This window comes from Oryctolagus cuniculus, chromosome 10 (genome assembly GCF_964237555.1).
Source record: "Oryctolagus cuniculus chromosome 10, mOryCun1.1, whole genome shotgun sequence".
NCBI lineage: Eukaryota > Metazoa > Chordata > Mammalia > Lagomorpha > Leporidae > Oryctolagus > Oryctolagus cuniculus.
Window position 1 is genome coordinate 110,632,554 of NC_091441.1, and position 15,112 is coordinate 110,647,665.

Sequence of the window (15,112 nt, forward strand, 5' to 3'; positions counted from 1 at the left end):
GAGGGAAAGCAGGGTGTGGTGGCTGCTACAAGTCCCACCTCCCACAGGGGCTCACCTTTGCCGAATCTGATCCTTCTCTCTCCCACACAAAGACGCATATACAGAGAGACACGTGCATCAGGCCTGCCAACCCATTTTTGGAAATCAAGGTCAAGTCCCCTAGTCCCACTTTCCGCTAAAGAATTCTCTTTGATGAAGAGCAATACTTCATTAATCACTTGGCAACTGGATATTTTAATAATTAACCCAAGTCACACAGTGACCAAGCCCAGGATGTAAATTAGCGTCCAGACTCCACGCCCTGGCTCTTGCCTTCATGTCCTACTTCCTCCTGATGCAAAGGAGAAAGGTGAAATGAAGCCGCCAAACAGGAAACGGGGTGGGGCGGGGCCGTGCCGGCAGGCGGAGGACACTCCTTAGACTCCTTAGCTTCCCACAGACTCTGGGAAACAGTAGAGGGATCAAAACGGGTGCAGAGCAAGGCAAGGCTGTGGAAATGGAGACAGCACTCACCTCAGTGCCTGTGCGTGAATACAAACGCTGGGAGGGTGCCTCACTGACGCGCAAACCTCCAACAGCCAAGGGGGCCCCCACTTTCCAAAATGGGATTCGCTGCTTCCAATGTGCTATACGCATCCATACAGGGCACACACATATGGAATCACACATATATTGATATATAAGGGTACTTTCAAAAGCTCTTGGAAAATGGAGCTGGGAGACATTTATTTTGGTACAAAAATTGTGAAATTCGGGGCCGCTGCTATGGTATAGTAGCCTAAGTCTCTGCCTAATGTACTAGCATAACATGTGGGCGCAGGTTCGAGTCCCAGCTGCTCCTCTTCAGATCCAACTCTCTGCTATGGCCTGGGAAAGCAGTGGAAGATGACCCAAGTCCTTGGGGCCCTGCACCCACATGGGAGACCCAGAGAAGCTCCTGCACTGACATCATCTGAGCTCCAGCCATTGTGGCTACTCAGGGAGTGACCAGCCTCTCTCATTGCCTCTCAAATAAATAAAACAATTTAAAAATTGTGAAATTCATGCACATGAGGGGGGTCTTCAAGAAGTTCATGGAAAACACGCATCATGGAAAAAGCACAGATGGCTTCCTATGTTATATATGTGTACATGTGAACACGTTCAGCCTTCAAAGAGGAAGGCAGTTCTGACGCCTGCTACAATCCGAGTGAACCCCGAGGACCTGGTGCTCACAGAGGGACCAGAACCACGTGCTCTGCCTTCATAAGGTGCCTGGGGTCAGCACACTTAGAAACAGGGTGGAGCCCAGGTTCCCGGATGCTGGCAGGAGGAAGGGCCAGGAAGCTCTTGTTTAATGGGTGTGGGATTCTTTCGGGGATGAGGAAAAACTACAGGGTCTGGATCGTGGTGATGGCCGCACAGCACTGTTAATAAAGGCAATGCACTGGATGCTCCAAGATGATTAATGCTGAATTTCATGCTACATATACTTGACCACCATAACAGTAATAAAAAGGAAGTGGGGACAGAGGTTAGTGGCGCTGTGGGAGGGACAGCACCAGGGTCCTGGCGCCGCTGAGGATGGAGGAGGGGGCCCGCAGCTGAAGACGAGCTGAACCCCAGGAGAAGCAGCCCTGCTCACACCTGCAGGTAATCCAGCCTGGCTCATTCTCCATTCAGACCTGCAGAGGTGTTAACATAATAAATGTGCCCCTGGCGCTGAAGCCGATTTGGTTTTGTTCTGCTTTCAACTAGCTTACCTAACACTGCAGAGGCCTGGGGCAAAAACCACAAGTTAAGGGCTTCTGTGGGGTTGCCAGGGGTGGCTGGTGCCCTGAATAAAAAAGCCAGATAAAGCCAGAACAGCAAGAAGCCTGGAGCTCATCGCCCAATCACCGAGCGACACACAAACACTGGTCCCACACCCACCCAAACATGCACCCAGGCAAGTGCCCCTGTTTATCCGGCAATCCCACCCGAGGGCCACGTTCCACGGGGCCACACGCACAGTATGATTTTGGCTGTGTCTGCAATCAAAAATAACAATACATGGGCAACTTGTCGTTTTCAAAATCCGGCTTCCAAGTTTTCTCTTGCAGCATGTCCAGCCCGAGGAACGAGGGCCAGTGCAGAATAGCTGAGCTGCCGTGGGAACCAGCAGTGCGGTCCAGGCTGGAGGGTGCACCTGTCGCCTGCGCGGCTACGTCGGCGCCCTCCCTCCAGGCCGCGGCCTCAGCCCTCCCCGCAAGGTCTATTTATATCGTTCGGCGGCACAGGCCCATATTGGGCAGTGTGGTCAGCAGGCCTGCGCCCTACCTGGCCTTGAGCGCCCGGCGGCGCCATCGTGGGCAGCCCTGTGGAGCGAGTAGGGCCGCACCTCAAGCCGGGGCGGAGCACTGTAAGTAGGGGCCCGGGCCGATACCCGCGCCCTCCCAGCCCCTGAGCCCGTGCCCGGGCCACCTCCTGTCCCTGGTGTCCAAAGGCGCTCCCCTGGGGAGGCCGCGGGCGTCAGAGGCGCTTCCTCCCTCCCTCGGGTCCCCTCCTCCCTGTGGCAAGCTCCGGACACCTGTCCCCTCTCAAAGGTGGAGACACTGCTGCCTTCCTGTTCCTGGCGTCTTCCTGGAACCCGCAAGGGGGCCTGGCAGTTAAAAAACGGTTCCTTTAAGTTCAGTAAACACGGGACGTCTCCCTGGGCAACTCTCCACTGTAAAGCCGGGAACATAATTGCCCTGCAGTTCCCCGCAGGATGTGGAGAGGAACTAATGAGCTGTAAGGCGTCTCGGAGCACTTTCAAAGTGGAAAGCCTGCGAGAATGCAAAACATCGTGAGCTTGAAGGGCGGGGGAGGGAGGAGGACTGCCAGCCGGGGATGAGTGCTTGAGTGCTTCCGCAGTCTGCCACCCCAGGGGAAAGCCTGGGGGCTACCTGGGGGGTGGGGGGGCGGCTGTCCGCAGAGCCATCTCCTACCAGCATCTGCAAAGACAGGACTGGAGCAGGATGATGACCCTGGAACCTGCTGAGGGTGGGATGCAGGGGGTCCAGGAGGGCTTGGAAACTCACCTGCAGGGATTGCAGGTGGGGGTGGGGGTGGGGTGGGGGTAGGGGTGGGAGAAACAACAGCTTATGAATCACAAATGCTGGAATGTTTCAGCTTTGCATAGTGACAAATAACTGACCAGAAAAGAAAAAGGAAAAAAAAAAAAAACCCTCTGGGGCCTTTGCTGTGGCATAGGTAATAGGTTAAGCCTGCAGCACCAGCATCTCATACAGGCACTGGTGGGAGTCCCAGCTGCTCCACTTCCCATCCAACTCCCTGCTTAATGGGCCTGGGAAAGCAGCAGCAGATGGCTCAGGTCCTTGGACCCCTGCACCCACGTGGAGACCTGTATGAAGCTCCCGGCTCCTGGCTCCCACCTGAGCCATTGCAGCCATTTGGGGAGTGAACCAGAGGATGGAAGATCTCTCTCTCTCCCTCCCTGTCTCTGTAACTCTGCCTTTCAAATAATTAAAAATATAAAGAGAAAAGAAAGAACCATCGGGGCAGCCAGCTCATGAGCTCTGGCGTGAGGGAAGCAGAAACAGGCCGGGGGCTTCCCGTGCTCCCTGAGGACAAAGGCTAACGCCCAGACAGCAGGGGAGGGCTGAGGTCTGGGAGTTCCTGTGTAGGGCAGGAGAGGCAGGTGGGTGTATCCTACTGCACCCAGCTGCAGGCAAGGGAATGACGGGATGATTCATTAGACTTGGCCCAAAGATGAGCAACTTGGAGCATTAAACATCACTTTCCTATGCAGAGGAATAATCTTCAGGATACTGCTTTATTAAGTTTATGTTAGACCAACATGGGGAAAAAGTTATGAATTTGTAATTTAGGACTAAACAAAGCCTTAATATAATTGAACAAACCATACTGAGCATCTCTTATGTGCCAGGTATCATTCTTTAAAAAAAAAAAAAGTTATTTCTTTAAAAGGCAGTTGATGGAAAGTGAAGGAGAAAGAGAAATATTGATCTTCCATCTACTGATTCATTCCCTAAATGTCCTCAGTAGCTGAGACTAGGCCAGGAGGAAGCCAGGAGCTCCATCTGGGTCTCCCATGTGGGTGGCAGGGACCCAAGTGTTTGGGCCATCACCTACTGCCCTCCCCCCCAGCACACTAGCAGGAAGCTGGATTGCAAGTGTAGAGTAGCAGGGACTCGAACCAGGCATTCTTAGATGGGATGCAGGTGTCTCAAGTCTTAGCTTTACCCTCTGTGCCACAGCACGCACCCGCAGGTATCATTCTTATCAGACCAGGCTGGCAGATTGGTAGGCCAAGTTGTGGTTTCCACGTGCATGGGGAAGAGGGACATTCTGACAGAGAACAGCAGGTGGATGGGCGTCAGATTCACTAGTGGCCCAGCTGAAAACAGACAGGCCGGGAGAGGAGACAGGAGAGGGCAGAGGTGCCGGATGGTGCGGTCTCCTGGAGTCTGGGTAGAGGGTTGGAAAGAGGCACAGTGTTTTTCAAAATGTGGAGTAATCATGTGGCCCACGGCAATCACCAGCTTATAAGAGGGCTTTGTTCTCTGGCTAGGACACTGTCTGATCTAGAATGTTCATGGTCCTTGGCTTGCTAGGCAAAGTCACTGGAATTTTGGAGTCCTGCCCCAGTTCTCCAGTCTTCGGTTTTTCCCAAAAGAAACCAAGGCTATGGTGTGGATCCGCTCTATCGCCACGGTGACCCCTGTCCCCACACTGCTCACCTCTGTGGGAGCAAGTGCACGCCCGTCAGGGATCCAGAAACTCCTTCTCCCACCCAAACAGGGGCGGGAACAGCGCCTGCCTCTCCTCACACACGCTGATGCCAGGGAAATTACGAATGAGCGAGGGTCCAAGGCAGCTCCCCTGCACACTGAATAAGGGGGTGGAAGTCTCTGTATCATCCCGTCACTCATCACGTGGCTGCCGACACTGCAGCGTGCTAAAACACAAATTCAGAATGCATGTTCTCTCTCTCTCTCCATGCATAGACGGATAAACAGATACCTCTATCAGAGATATCTTTTAGTCATTGGAATATATACATTATATATTATTCATATATTATATATATCAGATATATGTTTTATTCATTGGCTATATATTCATTGGAATATATATATATATATATATATATATCTGATATGCCTGTTAGGTAATGCACAGACATGGTTTTCAATGTGAGTTAGGTCTTCAGAAACTTTGAAAGACTTTAGTGTTAATATGGTCTCCTACTTTTAGCTCACTTTGTGCAGTGTTTAACACATGCACCCCAGCATAAGGAGTGAGACGGAATGTGCTGGACTCCTGTGTTACACAGGTGAAGCCCCTCGTCACCCACCAGCTTGCATGCCGTCCCCCCGCCTGTCCCCTAAGGCCACTGCCATCCCAAAGACAAGGTCCACCCCTGCCACTTCTCTTCATGGTCCTCCACCACAGTACGCATTCTTAACAAATCATTTTTTAAACTTATTAAAACATAATCCCCAACCTAACAAAAGCTCCAGAAAGCATACAAAAAGCTCCCCCATCCCTCTGCTGACTGCCCAAGGGTTTCTATCTGCATTGTCAGAGTGGATCAGCTGTTCACTCTGTATGGCACCGCCTGTGTCTAGTCTACCACACGTCCTGTCTGTGGGACCCACTCATGTTGAAACACAGTTTCCATTCAGTTCTGCTGTGCCCTGGGCTCTTGGGCGCACAAACACGCCACAGTCTGTTTGTCCTCCCATTAATGGATATTGAGGTTATTTCCAAATTTTTGCTATTACAGTGCTATGAATTCAAACTAATGAAACACAGCTTTTATGGAAAAGCATATTCCTGTGTCAGTCATTGTCTAGAAAAAGTGGCCAGAGTAAAGACAATAAGATTAAACATCATCAAAGCAAAACATGAGTGGTTTAAGGAAACTGAAATTTTTGCACAATAAAATGTATAGAAGTTCACTTCTCAAAGCTGAGTATCATGGACATGGGTCCAACCGCACTTGGGATTTGCGAAGTAATTGGGCTTTATTCTCATGATTTATATTTATCCCTGCTACTCATTTTTCTTCATTATTATGGGTCCTGATATTATGAAGGCACCAGTTCAGTCTTGTATAAATTGGAGCAGAGAATCACTTCCCATTGATAGCACTGAGAACATTTATACATTTTGTTTTGCTGATGAAAGTAGAAAGTACTCCCGGCCTCATTGCAAGAAAAACAGTTGTTGTCAGCTTTCTTCATCTCCGAGCTGCGTCTGCAGCCGGTGATTTGTGTATGTACCGAAATATTTTTACATGACACGTGTTTGTACAGGTGACGGGCTGCTTCAGCTCTACAGAGAGAACTACATATTGTACCTTCATGGCCTTATTTAGTTCTGCCAATTCTTCTCACGTAATCCTCAAAATGAATCCCAGCCAGGCATAGCAGCAAAGATGCTGCTTGGGACGCCTGTGCCCCATACTGAGTGCCTGGTTCAAGTCCCAGCTTCCTGCTAATGCACACCCCGGAAGACACAGTGACGGCTCAAGTAGCTGTACCTCTGCCACCCACGTGGGAGACCTGGATTGAGTTCCGAGCCCCCGGCTTCCGCCTGGCCCAGCCCTGGCTGTTTTGGGCATTTGGGGAGTGAACCAGCAGAAGATGCAACAAATCCGCCCCCCTCTCACACACACTTCTCTCTCTGCCTTTCAAGTTAAATAGCTAATTTTAGAAAATGAATCCCAGGTGAGGATAGTGGAAGTTAAAGTTCAGATTGCCAGATAGTACAAGAGGGATTCAAACTCAGCAACCCAACCCAAAACTCCATGTTTCCAATCCTTGGAGCTACCCTGTGCTACAGACCTGTGAACTATTTATTTATTATTTCTTTATTGCACATGTGGATACCAAGGACTAGTCTCATTATTTACATATGTTGTTTCCATTTTATAGATGAATAAACCAAGGTTGAGAAAGGTTATATAATTTTAAGATTACAATAAGTAATTGGCTGACCCGGAATTCAAACCCAGGGCTAGGTCCCTGCAAAATCCCCAGCTGCCAGGCCAGCGTCTTCTGTGCACCTTACACTACAAGAAACAGTGCTGCAAGTGGTTTTTAAGTGTGGTGCTCGCTTCAGTGCCTAGATATTTTCTCAGGACTTTCATGAACAGATCCCTTTGCTCTGTAAACCCACAGCAGTTAGAGTAGCCTCGGGGGTTGTACAAAAGGCCACTGGAAGAAAAAGATACTTAGTTAAGTGTTTGTGCCATTAAAATTATGTAATAGATAATCTTGAGAATGAATTATTTTTTAGAAGTTCTACTTTCTGTTGCTTATCGAAGTCAATGTTAGAGAGAAAGAGAGAGAGAGAAAGAGAGAAAATACATCAAAGTATTTATTCAAGAAATTGGTCTGCAGATCTGCAGACAACCAGATGCCCTCAGTGAAGTAGCACCATTCTCCTCTCAGAACTCTTCACCTGGGTTTCGGCAGAGGTGGAGATCCAGCGCCCACATGGGATGCTGTCCCGCTTGTGATGTAGAAGATGGATTTATTTATGACATCAGAACTGGAGTTGGCAACCTGCTATTCTTGTATAGTCGATGACCCAAGAATGGCTTTTGTAATGGCAAGTGGATTTTAAAATCAAGAACCGTCTTTTCTGAGACGTGAGACTCTGACATGTGAAGAGACCTGAAATGGCAAGTCTCAACACCCGCACACATCTGACTGGAACATAGCCAGGCCTCTTTGTCTACATGTTGCGTGTGCGACAGCAGTGTTGGGTGGCGGCGGCAGGGACTACAGGGCTCAGAGCCTGCAAGATTTACGGTTTCCTGCCCTTGCACTTCAGCAGGTGGTTGCCAGGGCCGACCTTGAGTCAAACGGCATTGGGTTCAAGACTGAGTTCCGTCACCTGTAAAAGCCATTTAAGAAGAGAAACTCAGAAGACAAACGAGTGTGACTGTTGCCTTTTACCAAGGAGAAATGAGGATAAGTTGAGGCTTCTATGGCTCTCCTACTTGACAGTGTATAATAGAAATCTAAGAGTTTCACAAAAATGATACCGCATTAGACACCTTTAGAAATCTCGTGGAAAATGTGTTAGGAGAAAACTATGCATAGATTTCAAAAAAAATTTTTGCACCAAAATAAACACACCTTTTAATTTCACTTGTTCCACAAACTTTTTGAAGGACCCTCATATAATTATAATTAACTTAGGCAACTTTTCTCAATTTTCCTGCATATACCACTTCCACAAGTAAGGATTTTAAAAATATGAGAGGAATAGAGAGACACAGACAATGCTCCCATCCACAGGTGTACTCCCCGGGAGCCTGCGAGGCCCGGAGCTGGGAATGCCATGCAGGTCTCCCAACCGAGTGCCAGGAACCCCATTACTGCAGCCTTCACCACTGCCTGCCAGGTCTGCCTGAGCAGGAAGCTGGCGTGGGAGCTACAGCCAGGCAAATGCAGGCGTCGTGACCTCCAGGCTCAACACCTGCCCTGAGTGAGCGTTCTTCATTACCACCCCCAACTCCAGTTCACGCTAGTTTAAAGAGCAAAGCAAACAGTTCGTCTCCCAAAGCTGAGCGATACAGATAGAAGGCGTCCTTCAAACTCCATTGCCCCGGCTCCCCTCCTTCCTGCCCTTGCTTTCAAAACAGGGCTGCAGCCATTCAGACCTCCCATCTGGACAACAGGTGCACAGCCCTGAGCTACACTCACATTGGTTGATCTCCGCTCTCCTGCCTGTCCCTGGAATCCAGGGGAGCAACGAGGGAGTCGGTCCCACCCCAGGTGCACCAAGGGAAGACAGGTGGACACCGAGGGAACCCTGCCGCTGTCCCCTGGAGAGCTGTTTGTAAGATGCTACCCATCGTGTGCTTATGAAGAAAACAACCACATGGTTCACTTGTTCTTTCATTGTCCCTGAATAAATGTTACCTGTGTTTTTATTAAAAATGACCTCGACACCAGATAGCCCAACAAGATGTCATGGCTCTTCCTTCACAGACACGAAACCCCAGGGCTATGGGCTGAACACCTGGGTCCCCACATCTTAGCTGCCCCCAGGCACCCAGCACCAGAACTTTGGGAGCTGATGAGCTTCAATCAGCAGCAGCATGCCGGGCCATCTGGAGGCCATGCGTGGTCATCGAGCACTGTGAGGGCTGGTGTCCTCTGGGGTTCTTGTCTAAACAGACAAACGGAACGGGCGAGATCTTCGAATATTTCATTACAAGAAGGCATCAGGCTTTTTGTCTCTGAGTAGCAGCTGTCACGTGTGATGCTGACTGGTGTGTCTGCGTATAATGAAGCCTCCGTCTGTCACCTGACTGGGGCTGCTCCTAGTGTGTTACAGCAGATTTCAGAAACAAAACCATCTCTTAATTACCCAAGACTGGATCGCCTTTGGACAAATGTGAAATACATAAATGCAAATGTTCATTTTTAACCATAAGCCCTCACCAACAAAGTCTTAAGCTATTACTGAAATAAGACTGAGCCATTAATGCAAGGAAATCAGAAAGAGGGCCGGGCTCCTGTTTCAAGCATATGACTTCCAGCACTGACTAGTTATTATATCATTCTGCAAATTTCAGCACAGTGCTTTTTGTGTCTTACAATGCCATTATATAATTAAATATTCCTATCATGCATAACATTTGCTGCTTGAAATGAACTTTTAATTCAACACTCAGAAAAGTGCTATTTCTCATGAGATTTCTAATTCTTTACTGGGTTACAGAAATTCAGAAAATTCCTAACTTTTATAGCTGACAAATTTTGTGCTCATGTTATTGGACTTATTATAACTCCTTTTTTAACGTTTATTTATACTTGTCTACTTGAAAGGCAGAGTTGGGGGAGGTGGGGAGAGAGGGGGAGAGAGAGAGAGAGAGAGAGAGAGAGTCTTCCACCTGCTGGGTCACTCCTCAAATGACTACAATAGCTGGGACTGGGCCACGCTGAAGCCAGGAGCCCCAACCGCAATCTGGTTCTCCCCCATGGGTGGCAAGGACCCCAATTACTGGGCCATCATCCACAGCCCTCAAGGTGCACGATGAGGAACCTGGATTGGAAGCAGAGCATCCAGAACTGGAACTGGCACTCAATCTAGTACGTGGGCCAAGTATATGTACACAGTGTATGTCCCAGAGGCAGCTTCACCTGCTGTGCCACAGAGCCTTTCCTAAGCTCTCCTTTTTCAACTCCCAGTACTAACATTTCTTCCATCAATTTATCGTTTACTTATTTGAGAAGAGGATGAGAGAGAGAGAACAAGAGATCCCACCTGCTGGTTTACCCCTCAAAGGCCCACAATGACCAGGGGGCTGCAGCTGGGAGCCAGCAACTCAATGCAGGTTTCCCACAGGAGCGGGTGGCAGGAGCCCAGCCATGAGCCAACTGCATAACAGGAAGCTGCACTCGGAAGCCAGAGCTGGGACTCAAACCCAGAAGCTGCACCTGGGAGTCGAGCATCTCAGCCACTGGGCTAAACACCTGCTCCATCCGTGTCCCTTCTGCTTGCAGGCACCTTAGAACCACGCAAGAGCAAGAAAAGCGGCAGAGACTTGAGGGCCTCCCCGCACATCGGGGGAAGTCCTGCTTTCAATCAAAGCAGCTGATTAACTTCCTTGAAAGCCCCTGCCTCCAACCCCTAGGAAGGTGAGGACGCCACAGCCACCTCGAGAGACCAAATTAGACCAGGGCGTCTTAGGGCAAGAAGGGACTGGGCCTGTACCACTGTGATGAAGGGAGCCAAGGAAAGCTGAGCAAGGGGGAAAGAGCGAGACGCCGGCCCTGTGCGTCTCCTGAGCCGAGGACGTAGTTGTAGGGCAACTGTCGTCAAGTCTCAGGTCAGCAGACATCTGGTTGTGATCCCAAAGCTCAGGGGAGATGACCTTGGCGTGCTGCTCGGTTTGCTTTTCTTGCCCTCAGTCTTCCCACCTCCCCAGGGCGCACCCTGAATGGCCTCCATCATGCATCTGTGGACTGGCCACCCTAATATTTGGGTGCATTGTCGGAGGGTGTGCACAATCCTTTAGGGCAATGCACGTCTCCTGGGAAATATTGGTGATGGGCGCCCTGCACCCCCAGCCTGCCATCAGCCACACCCCACTGAAAATGGAACCGCGCACCGCCCCCATCTTTTCTCTCTTCCTTCCCACTGGGAGGTATGAATTCCCAGCCTTCAAAAATCTGTGCTACTAATTAGGAAAACACCGTGTTGGCAGTTAATAATTTACTATTTACATGACCAAACACCTCATTCTCAAAGGTGGTTGCCTTCAACTGCTTTGCTTGGAAGGAACGTGTAGTTATGAATACTTGTTAGAACTACCGCTGCATATTTAGATTATAGAGGATTTTTCCTAGAACACTGCTTCTTTTCTTTCCCTCAGGAATGTTCCCTGGCATCTGTGCTGTTTTGTGGTGATCAGACATGCTCAGAGCCCCTCCGGACTCAGGCTGAACTTAAAGACGACAGACTGAGAAAGCTCAGAGAGTGCATGATGGAGCGCAAGACTGAGGGAAAAGAAAAACAGCAGCACAGCCTGAGCCTACTGACCAAAATCCAGAGCATGAAGGAATTAGCAGAAATGATTGACGTCGTACTCATAGCGGAAGAGGAGAAATTCCCTTGCCACAGGCTGGTCCTGGCTGCCTTCAGCCCTTATTTCAAGGCGATGTTCACCTGCGGACTACTTGAATGCACTCAGCAGGAAGTGGTCCTCTATGACATCACGGCAGAAAGCGTGTCGGTGATACTGAACTACATGTACAGCGCGGCCCTGGAGATCAACCACGCCAACGTGCAGACGGTAGCCATGGCCGCCTACTTCATGCAGATGGAGGAAGTCTTCAGCGTGTGTCAGAGGTACATGATGGACCACATGGATGCCTCCAACTGTGTAGGTATCTATTATTTTGCAAAGCAGATCGGAGCTGAGGAGTTATCCGATCAGTCAAAGAGATACCTGTATCAGCACTTTGCCGAGGTGAGCTTACACGAAGAAATACTGGACGTCGAAGTGCACCAGTTTCTGACGCTCATTAAATCAGATGACCTTAACATATCCAGAGAGGAGAGCATTCTGGATTTGGTTCTGAGATGGGTCAACCATAACCGGGAACTGCGCACGGGGCACCTCGTTGAGCTTTTGAAGCAAGTCAGACTGGAACTTGTAAACCCTTCTTTTTTAAGACAGGCCCTTAAGAGGAATACAATGCTCCTATGTGATGCAGGTTGTATTGACATCATTCAGAATGCATTCAAAGCCATCAAGACGCCCCAGCAGCACGCGCTAAACCTCCGCTACGGCATGGAGACCACCAGCCTTCTGCTTTGCATTGGCAACAACTCCTCAGGGATCAGATCAAGACACAGGAGCTATGGGGACGCCAGTTTCTGTTACGATCCGGTGTCTCGGAAGACCTATTTCATCTCCTCTCCCAAGTATGGGGAGGGTTTAGGCACCGTGTGCGCGGGTGTCGTCCTAGAGAATAACACGATTGTCGTGGCTGGAGAAGCGAGTGCCTCCAGACTCTCTAGACAAAGGAACAAGAACATTGAAATCTACAGGTATGTATCCAGGAACAAGTGAGTCCCTTTCTCACACCCATACCTCGAAGATATGTCCGACCTCCCTTGGTAGCGAGTATGGAGAATGCGGAGCCCCGGATGACCCCAGGCCCACGGTGGCTGCAGCTGGCCCTGAGCCACAGGGGTAGCGTCCATGCAGGACTGTCAGGGGTGGACCGCAGAGCCAGGACATGGCATCCGTACAGGAGGAGGATGCCGTGGCATCCTCCGGTCGGTGCCTCTCGTGGGATCCCTGCACTTGGTTAGGCGCCCTTCTTCCCATGTCAGGGCCTCCTGGCCAAGGCCCTCAGATTCTTTGGGTAGCTCTTTGGCTTTCTAATCAGGATAGCACATGATTAAACCATCAGAACACTTGTCAAAAATGAAATCCAGCCATGTCAAAAGTCTTTGACCCTTAAACATCTACTTTTTGACCATTCTGAGGACCTTCTCTCCTTGCTTGTGTCCTGTGTCCAACCATTTGTCCCATGTTTCCCTTCCCATTCATCTGGCACTCAGCCAGGCTGTCTTCACTAACAAGCTGCTCCACAATGGTCAGAACCAGGGTCCAAGGAAGCAGTCATCCCACTATCTCCTCCACTAATGAAACTGTCAGCAAGGCAAGTGATGAAATTATTGCAAGCATTGCCTTGGGCTTAAATGAGATTTCTGCCTGATGTCTGGAGAGTTAAAAGCTCCCAACACCACAGTCACTTCATTACCAGTTTTGTGAAATGTATGAGAATTATGTATAATCCTGAGGTGCATTCCTACATGAATGCACTTCAAAAAAGTGGTAGAGAAACACATTCCTAAAAGATTAAGTTTAGGGAGCAGGTGTTCAGCCTCGCAGTTAGGATGCCTATGTCCCACGTGGACTACCTGGGTTCAAGTCTCAGCTCTGGTGCCTGATTCTAGCTTCCTGCTAATGTGGACCCTGGAAGGCAGCAGAAAGCTCAAGTAACTGGGTTCCTGGAATCCTCCTGGGAGACCTGGATTGAGGTCTAGTTCCTGACTTCGGCCCGGCCCAACCCAACCCTAACCATTAGAGGCCTTGGAGGAGTGAGTCAGCAGATGGAAGATCTCTGTTGGTTGGCTGTCTACTTATCTCTCTCTCTCTCTCTGCCTCTCCAATAAATGTTTAAATAAAAAGTAAAACATGTTTGTTTTGGTGCAAAAATTGTAAAGTCCATGCATGGTTTCTTGATGATGCACATTTTTCACATACTTTTTGGAGACGTGTCCTCTGCATGGATGTCAACATTTTTTTGCGCCAACACAAGACTATCTTTTCATTCCATTTGCCACACACTTTTGTAGAATGCTGACCCATTTCTTCTTGACTTGAAAGCTGAAGGAGACTAGAAGTCCGCTGGGCCGTGTCTTTTCACTACGCTGTACCTCTCCCTCTGCTTTGTTCACCTGCCGCTCGCTGGCACATGACGCCTGAGGATGCAGGAACTGCCTGAACTGCCGACCTCCGTTAACACCGAACGCTCCTGTCACTGTGGCTCCTTGTTATGTCAAATCCACTTTTCTTAACAATAAGTTTTTTAGTTTTATCTGAGCATTTTCTCTCCCCAATTTCAGTTCTAAATTTAAAACCAAAATCAGCCTGGCAAGTCACCCAGCAAACCTATACTCCCCAGCCTTCACAGAATGTATTTCAGTCTTAGCCTATTTTCTTAAACTGCGGCTCAGAAAACCAAAACCCATTATTTAGTTCTATTTATATACATTCATTCAGTTGGCTTTATTTCATGAGCCCCCACAAAAGGCAACCAATCAGCCCTTCTCTTCTAAAATCCATACAATTAAAAACACTGGTGAAGGGAGTGGGCATTTAGCCTCCCAGTTAAGACACCAGTGTCCCAACCAGAGTACCTGGCTCTAGCTTTTGTTTCCAGCTTCCTGATAATGTGGACTGCAGGAGGCAGCAGTGATGGCTCAAGGCAGTGCCTGCCACCCACATGGGAGACTTGGTCTGCATTCCCAGCTCCCAGCTTCAGCCACAGCCCCAGCCCAGCCCAGCCCGGCTGTCTCAGGCATCTGGGGAGTGACCCAGTGGAATCTCTCTCTCTCTTCCTCTCTCCGCCTCCCTCCCTCTCGAATAATTAAGTAAATAAACAATAGTGGTAAAATATCACCCGTGATTCCAGGACTTGGTTTGCTGTCTAGAATTACATAGAAGGCAGCCATCATAAATCTGGATAGAATTCTGCATGCAGATGGGACGACCCAGGCGTGGCCCCGAGGAGGAGAGCACGCTTCCCACTTCGCTGCCAAGCCTGGGGTAAAATCTCACCTCATGAAGAACGGAGGTTTGGCCTGGAACCATGAGGAAAAACTCCTGTAACATGATTAACTGTCACACAATTAGCACAAGATAAGTAGTCTACACTTAATTCATTCCGTACAAATCCCTATATCAAAATGTCTTCATTTGGTTCCAAACAGAGTAACTTTTTTGTCTTACTTGCCCTGTTTTCCTGATGTTTGTGCTTTGTTAGTTTTGAGTTCAGGTATAATTTCTGGGACATCT

General features: G+C 49.2%; 1 protein-coding gene and 1 long non-coding RNA gene across 5 annotated transcripts in view; one reads left to right on the forward strand and one right to left on the reverse strand.

Moving 5' to 3' along the window:
* Nucleotides 1-15,112, reverse strand: part of LOC127492357 (uncharacterized) — a 103,820-nt gene that overhangs the window by 16,993 nt on the left and 71,715 nt on the right. The gene's annotated exons all lie outside the window — the stretch shown is intronic.
* Nucleotides 2,226-15,112, forward strand: part of KBTBD12 (kelch repeat and BTB domain containing 12) — a 63,799-nt gene continuing 50,912 nt past the window's right edge. The window contains exons 1-3 of one of the 4 annotated variants that reach the window (XM_070051012.1): nucleotides 2,240-2,380; nucleotides 10,518-10,652; nucleotides 11,390-12,570. In XM_070051012.1, the coding sequence (XP_069907113.1) occupies nucleotides 11,498-12,570 (1,073 nt within the window). In that variant the 5' untranslated portion in view covers nucleotides 2,240-2,380; nucleotides 10,518-10,652; nucleotides 11,390-11,497. Of the gene's footprint in view, nucleotides 2,381-2,630; nucleotides 2,807-10,517; nucleotides 10,653-11,389; nucleotides 12,571-15,112 lie in introns of those variants that run through there. The other 3 variants (XM_008260323.4, XM_008260321.3, XM_002713083.5) reach the window with 3 other exon arrangements.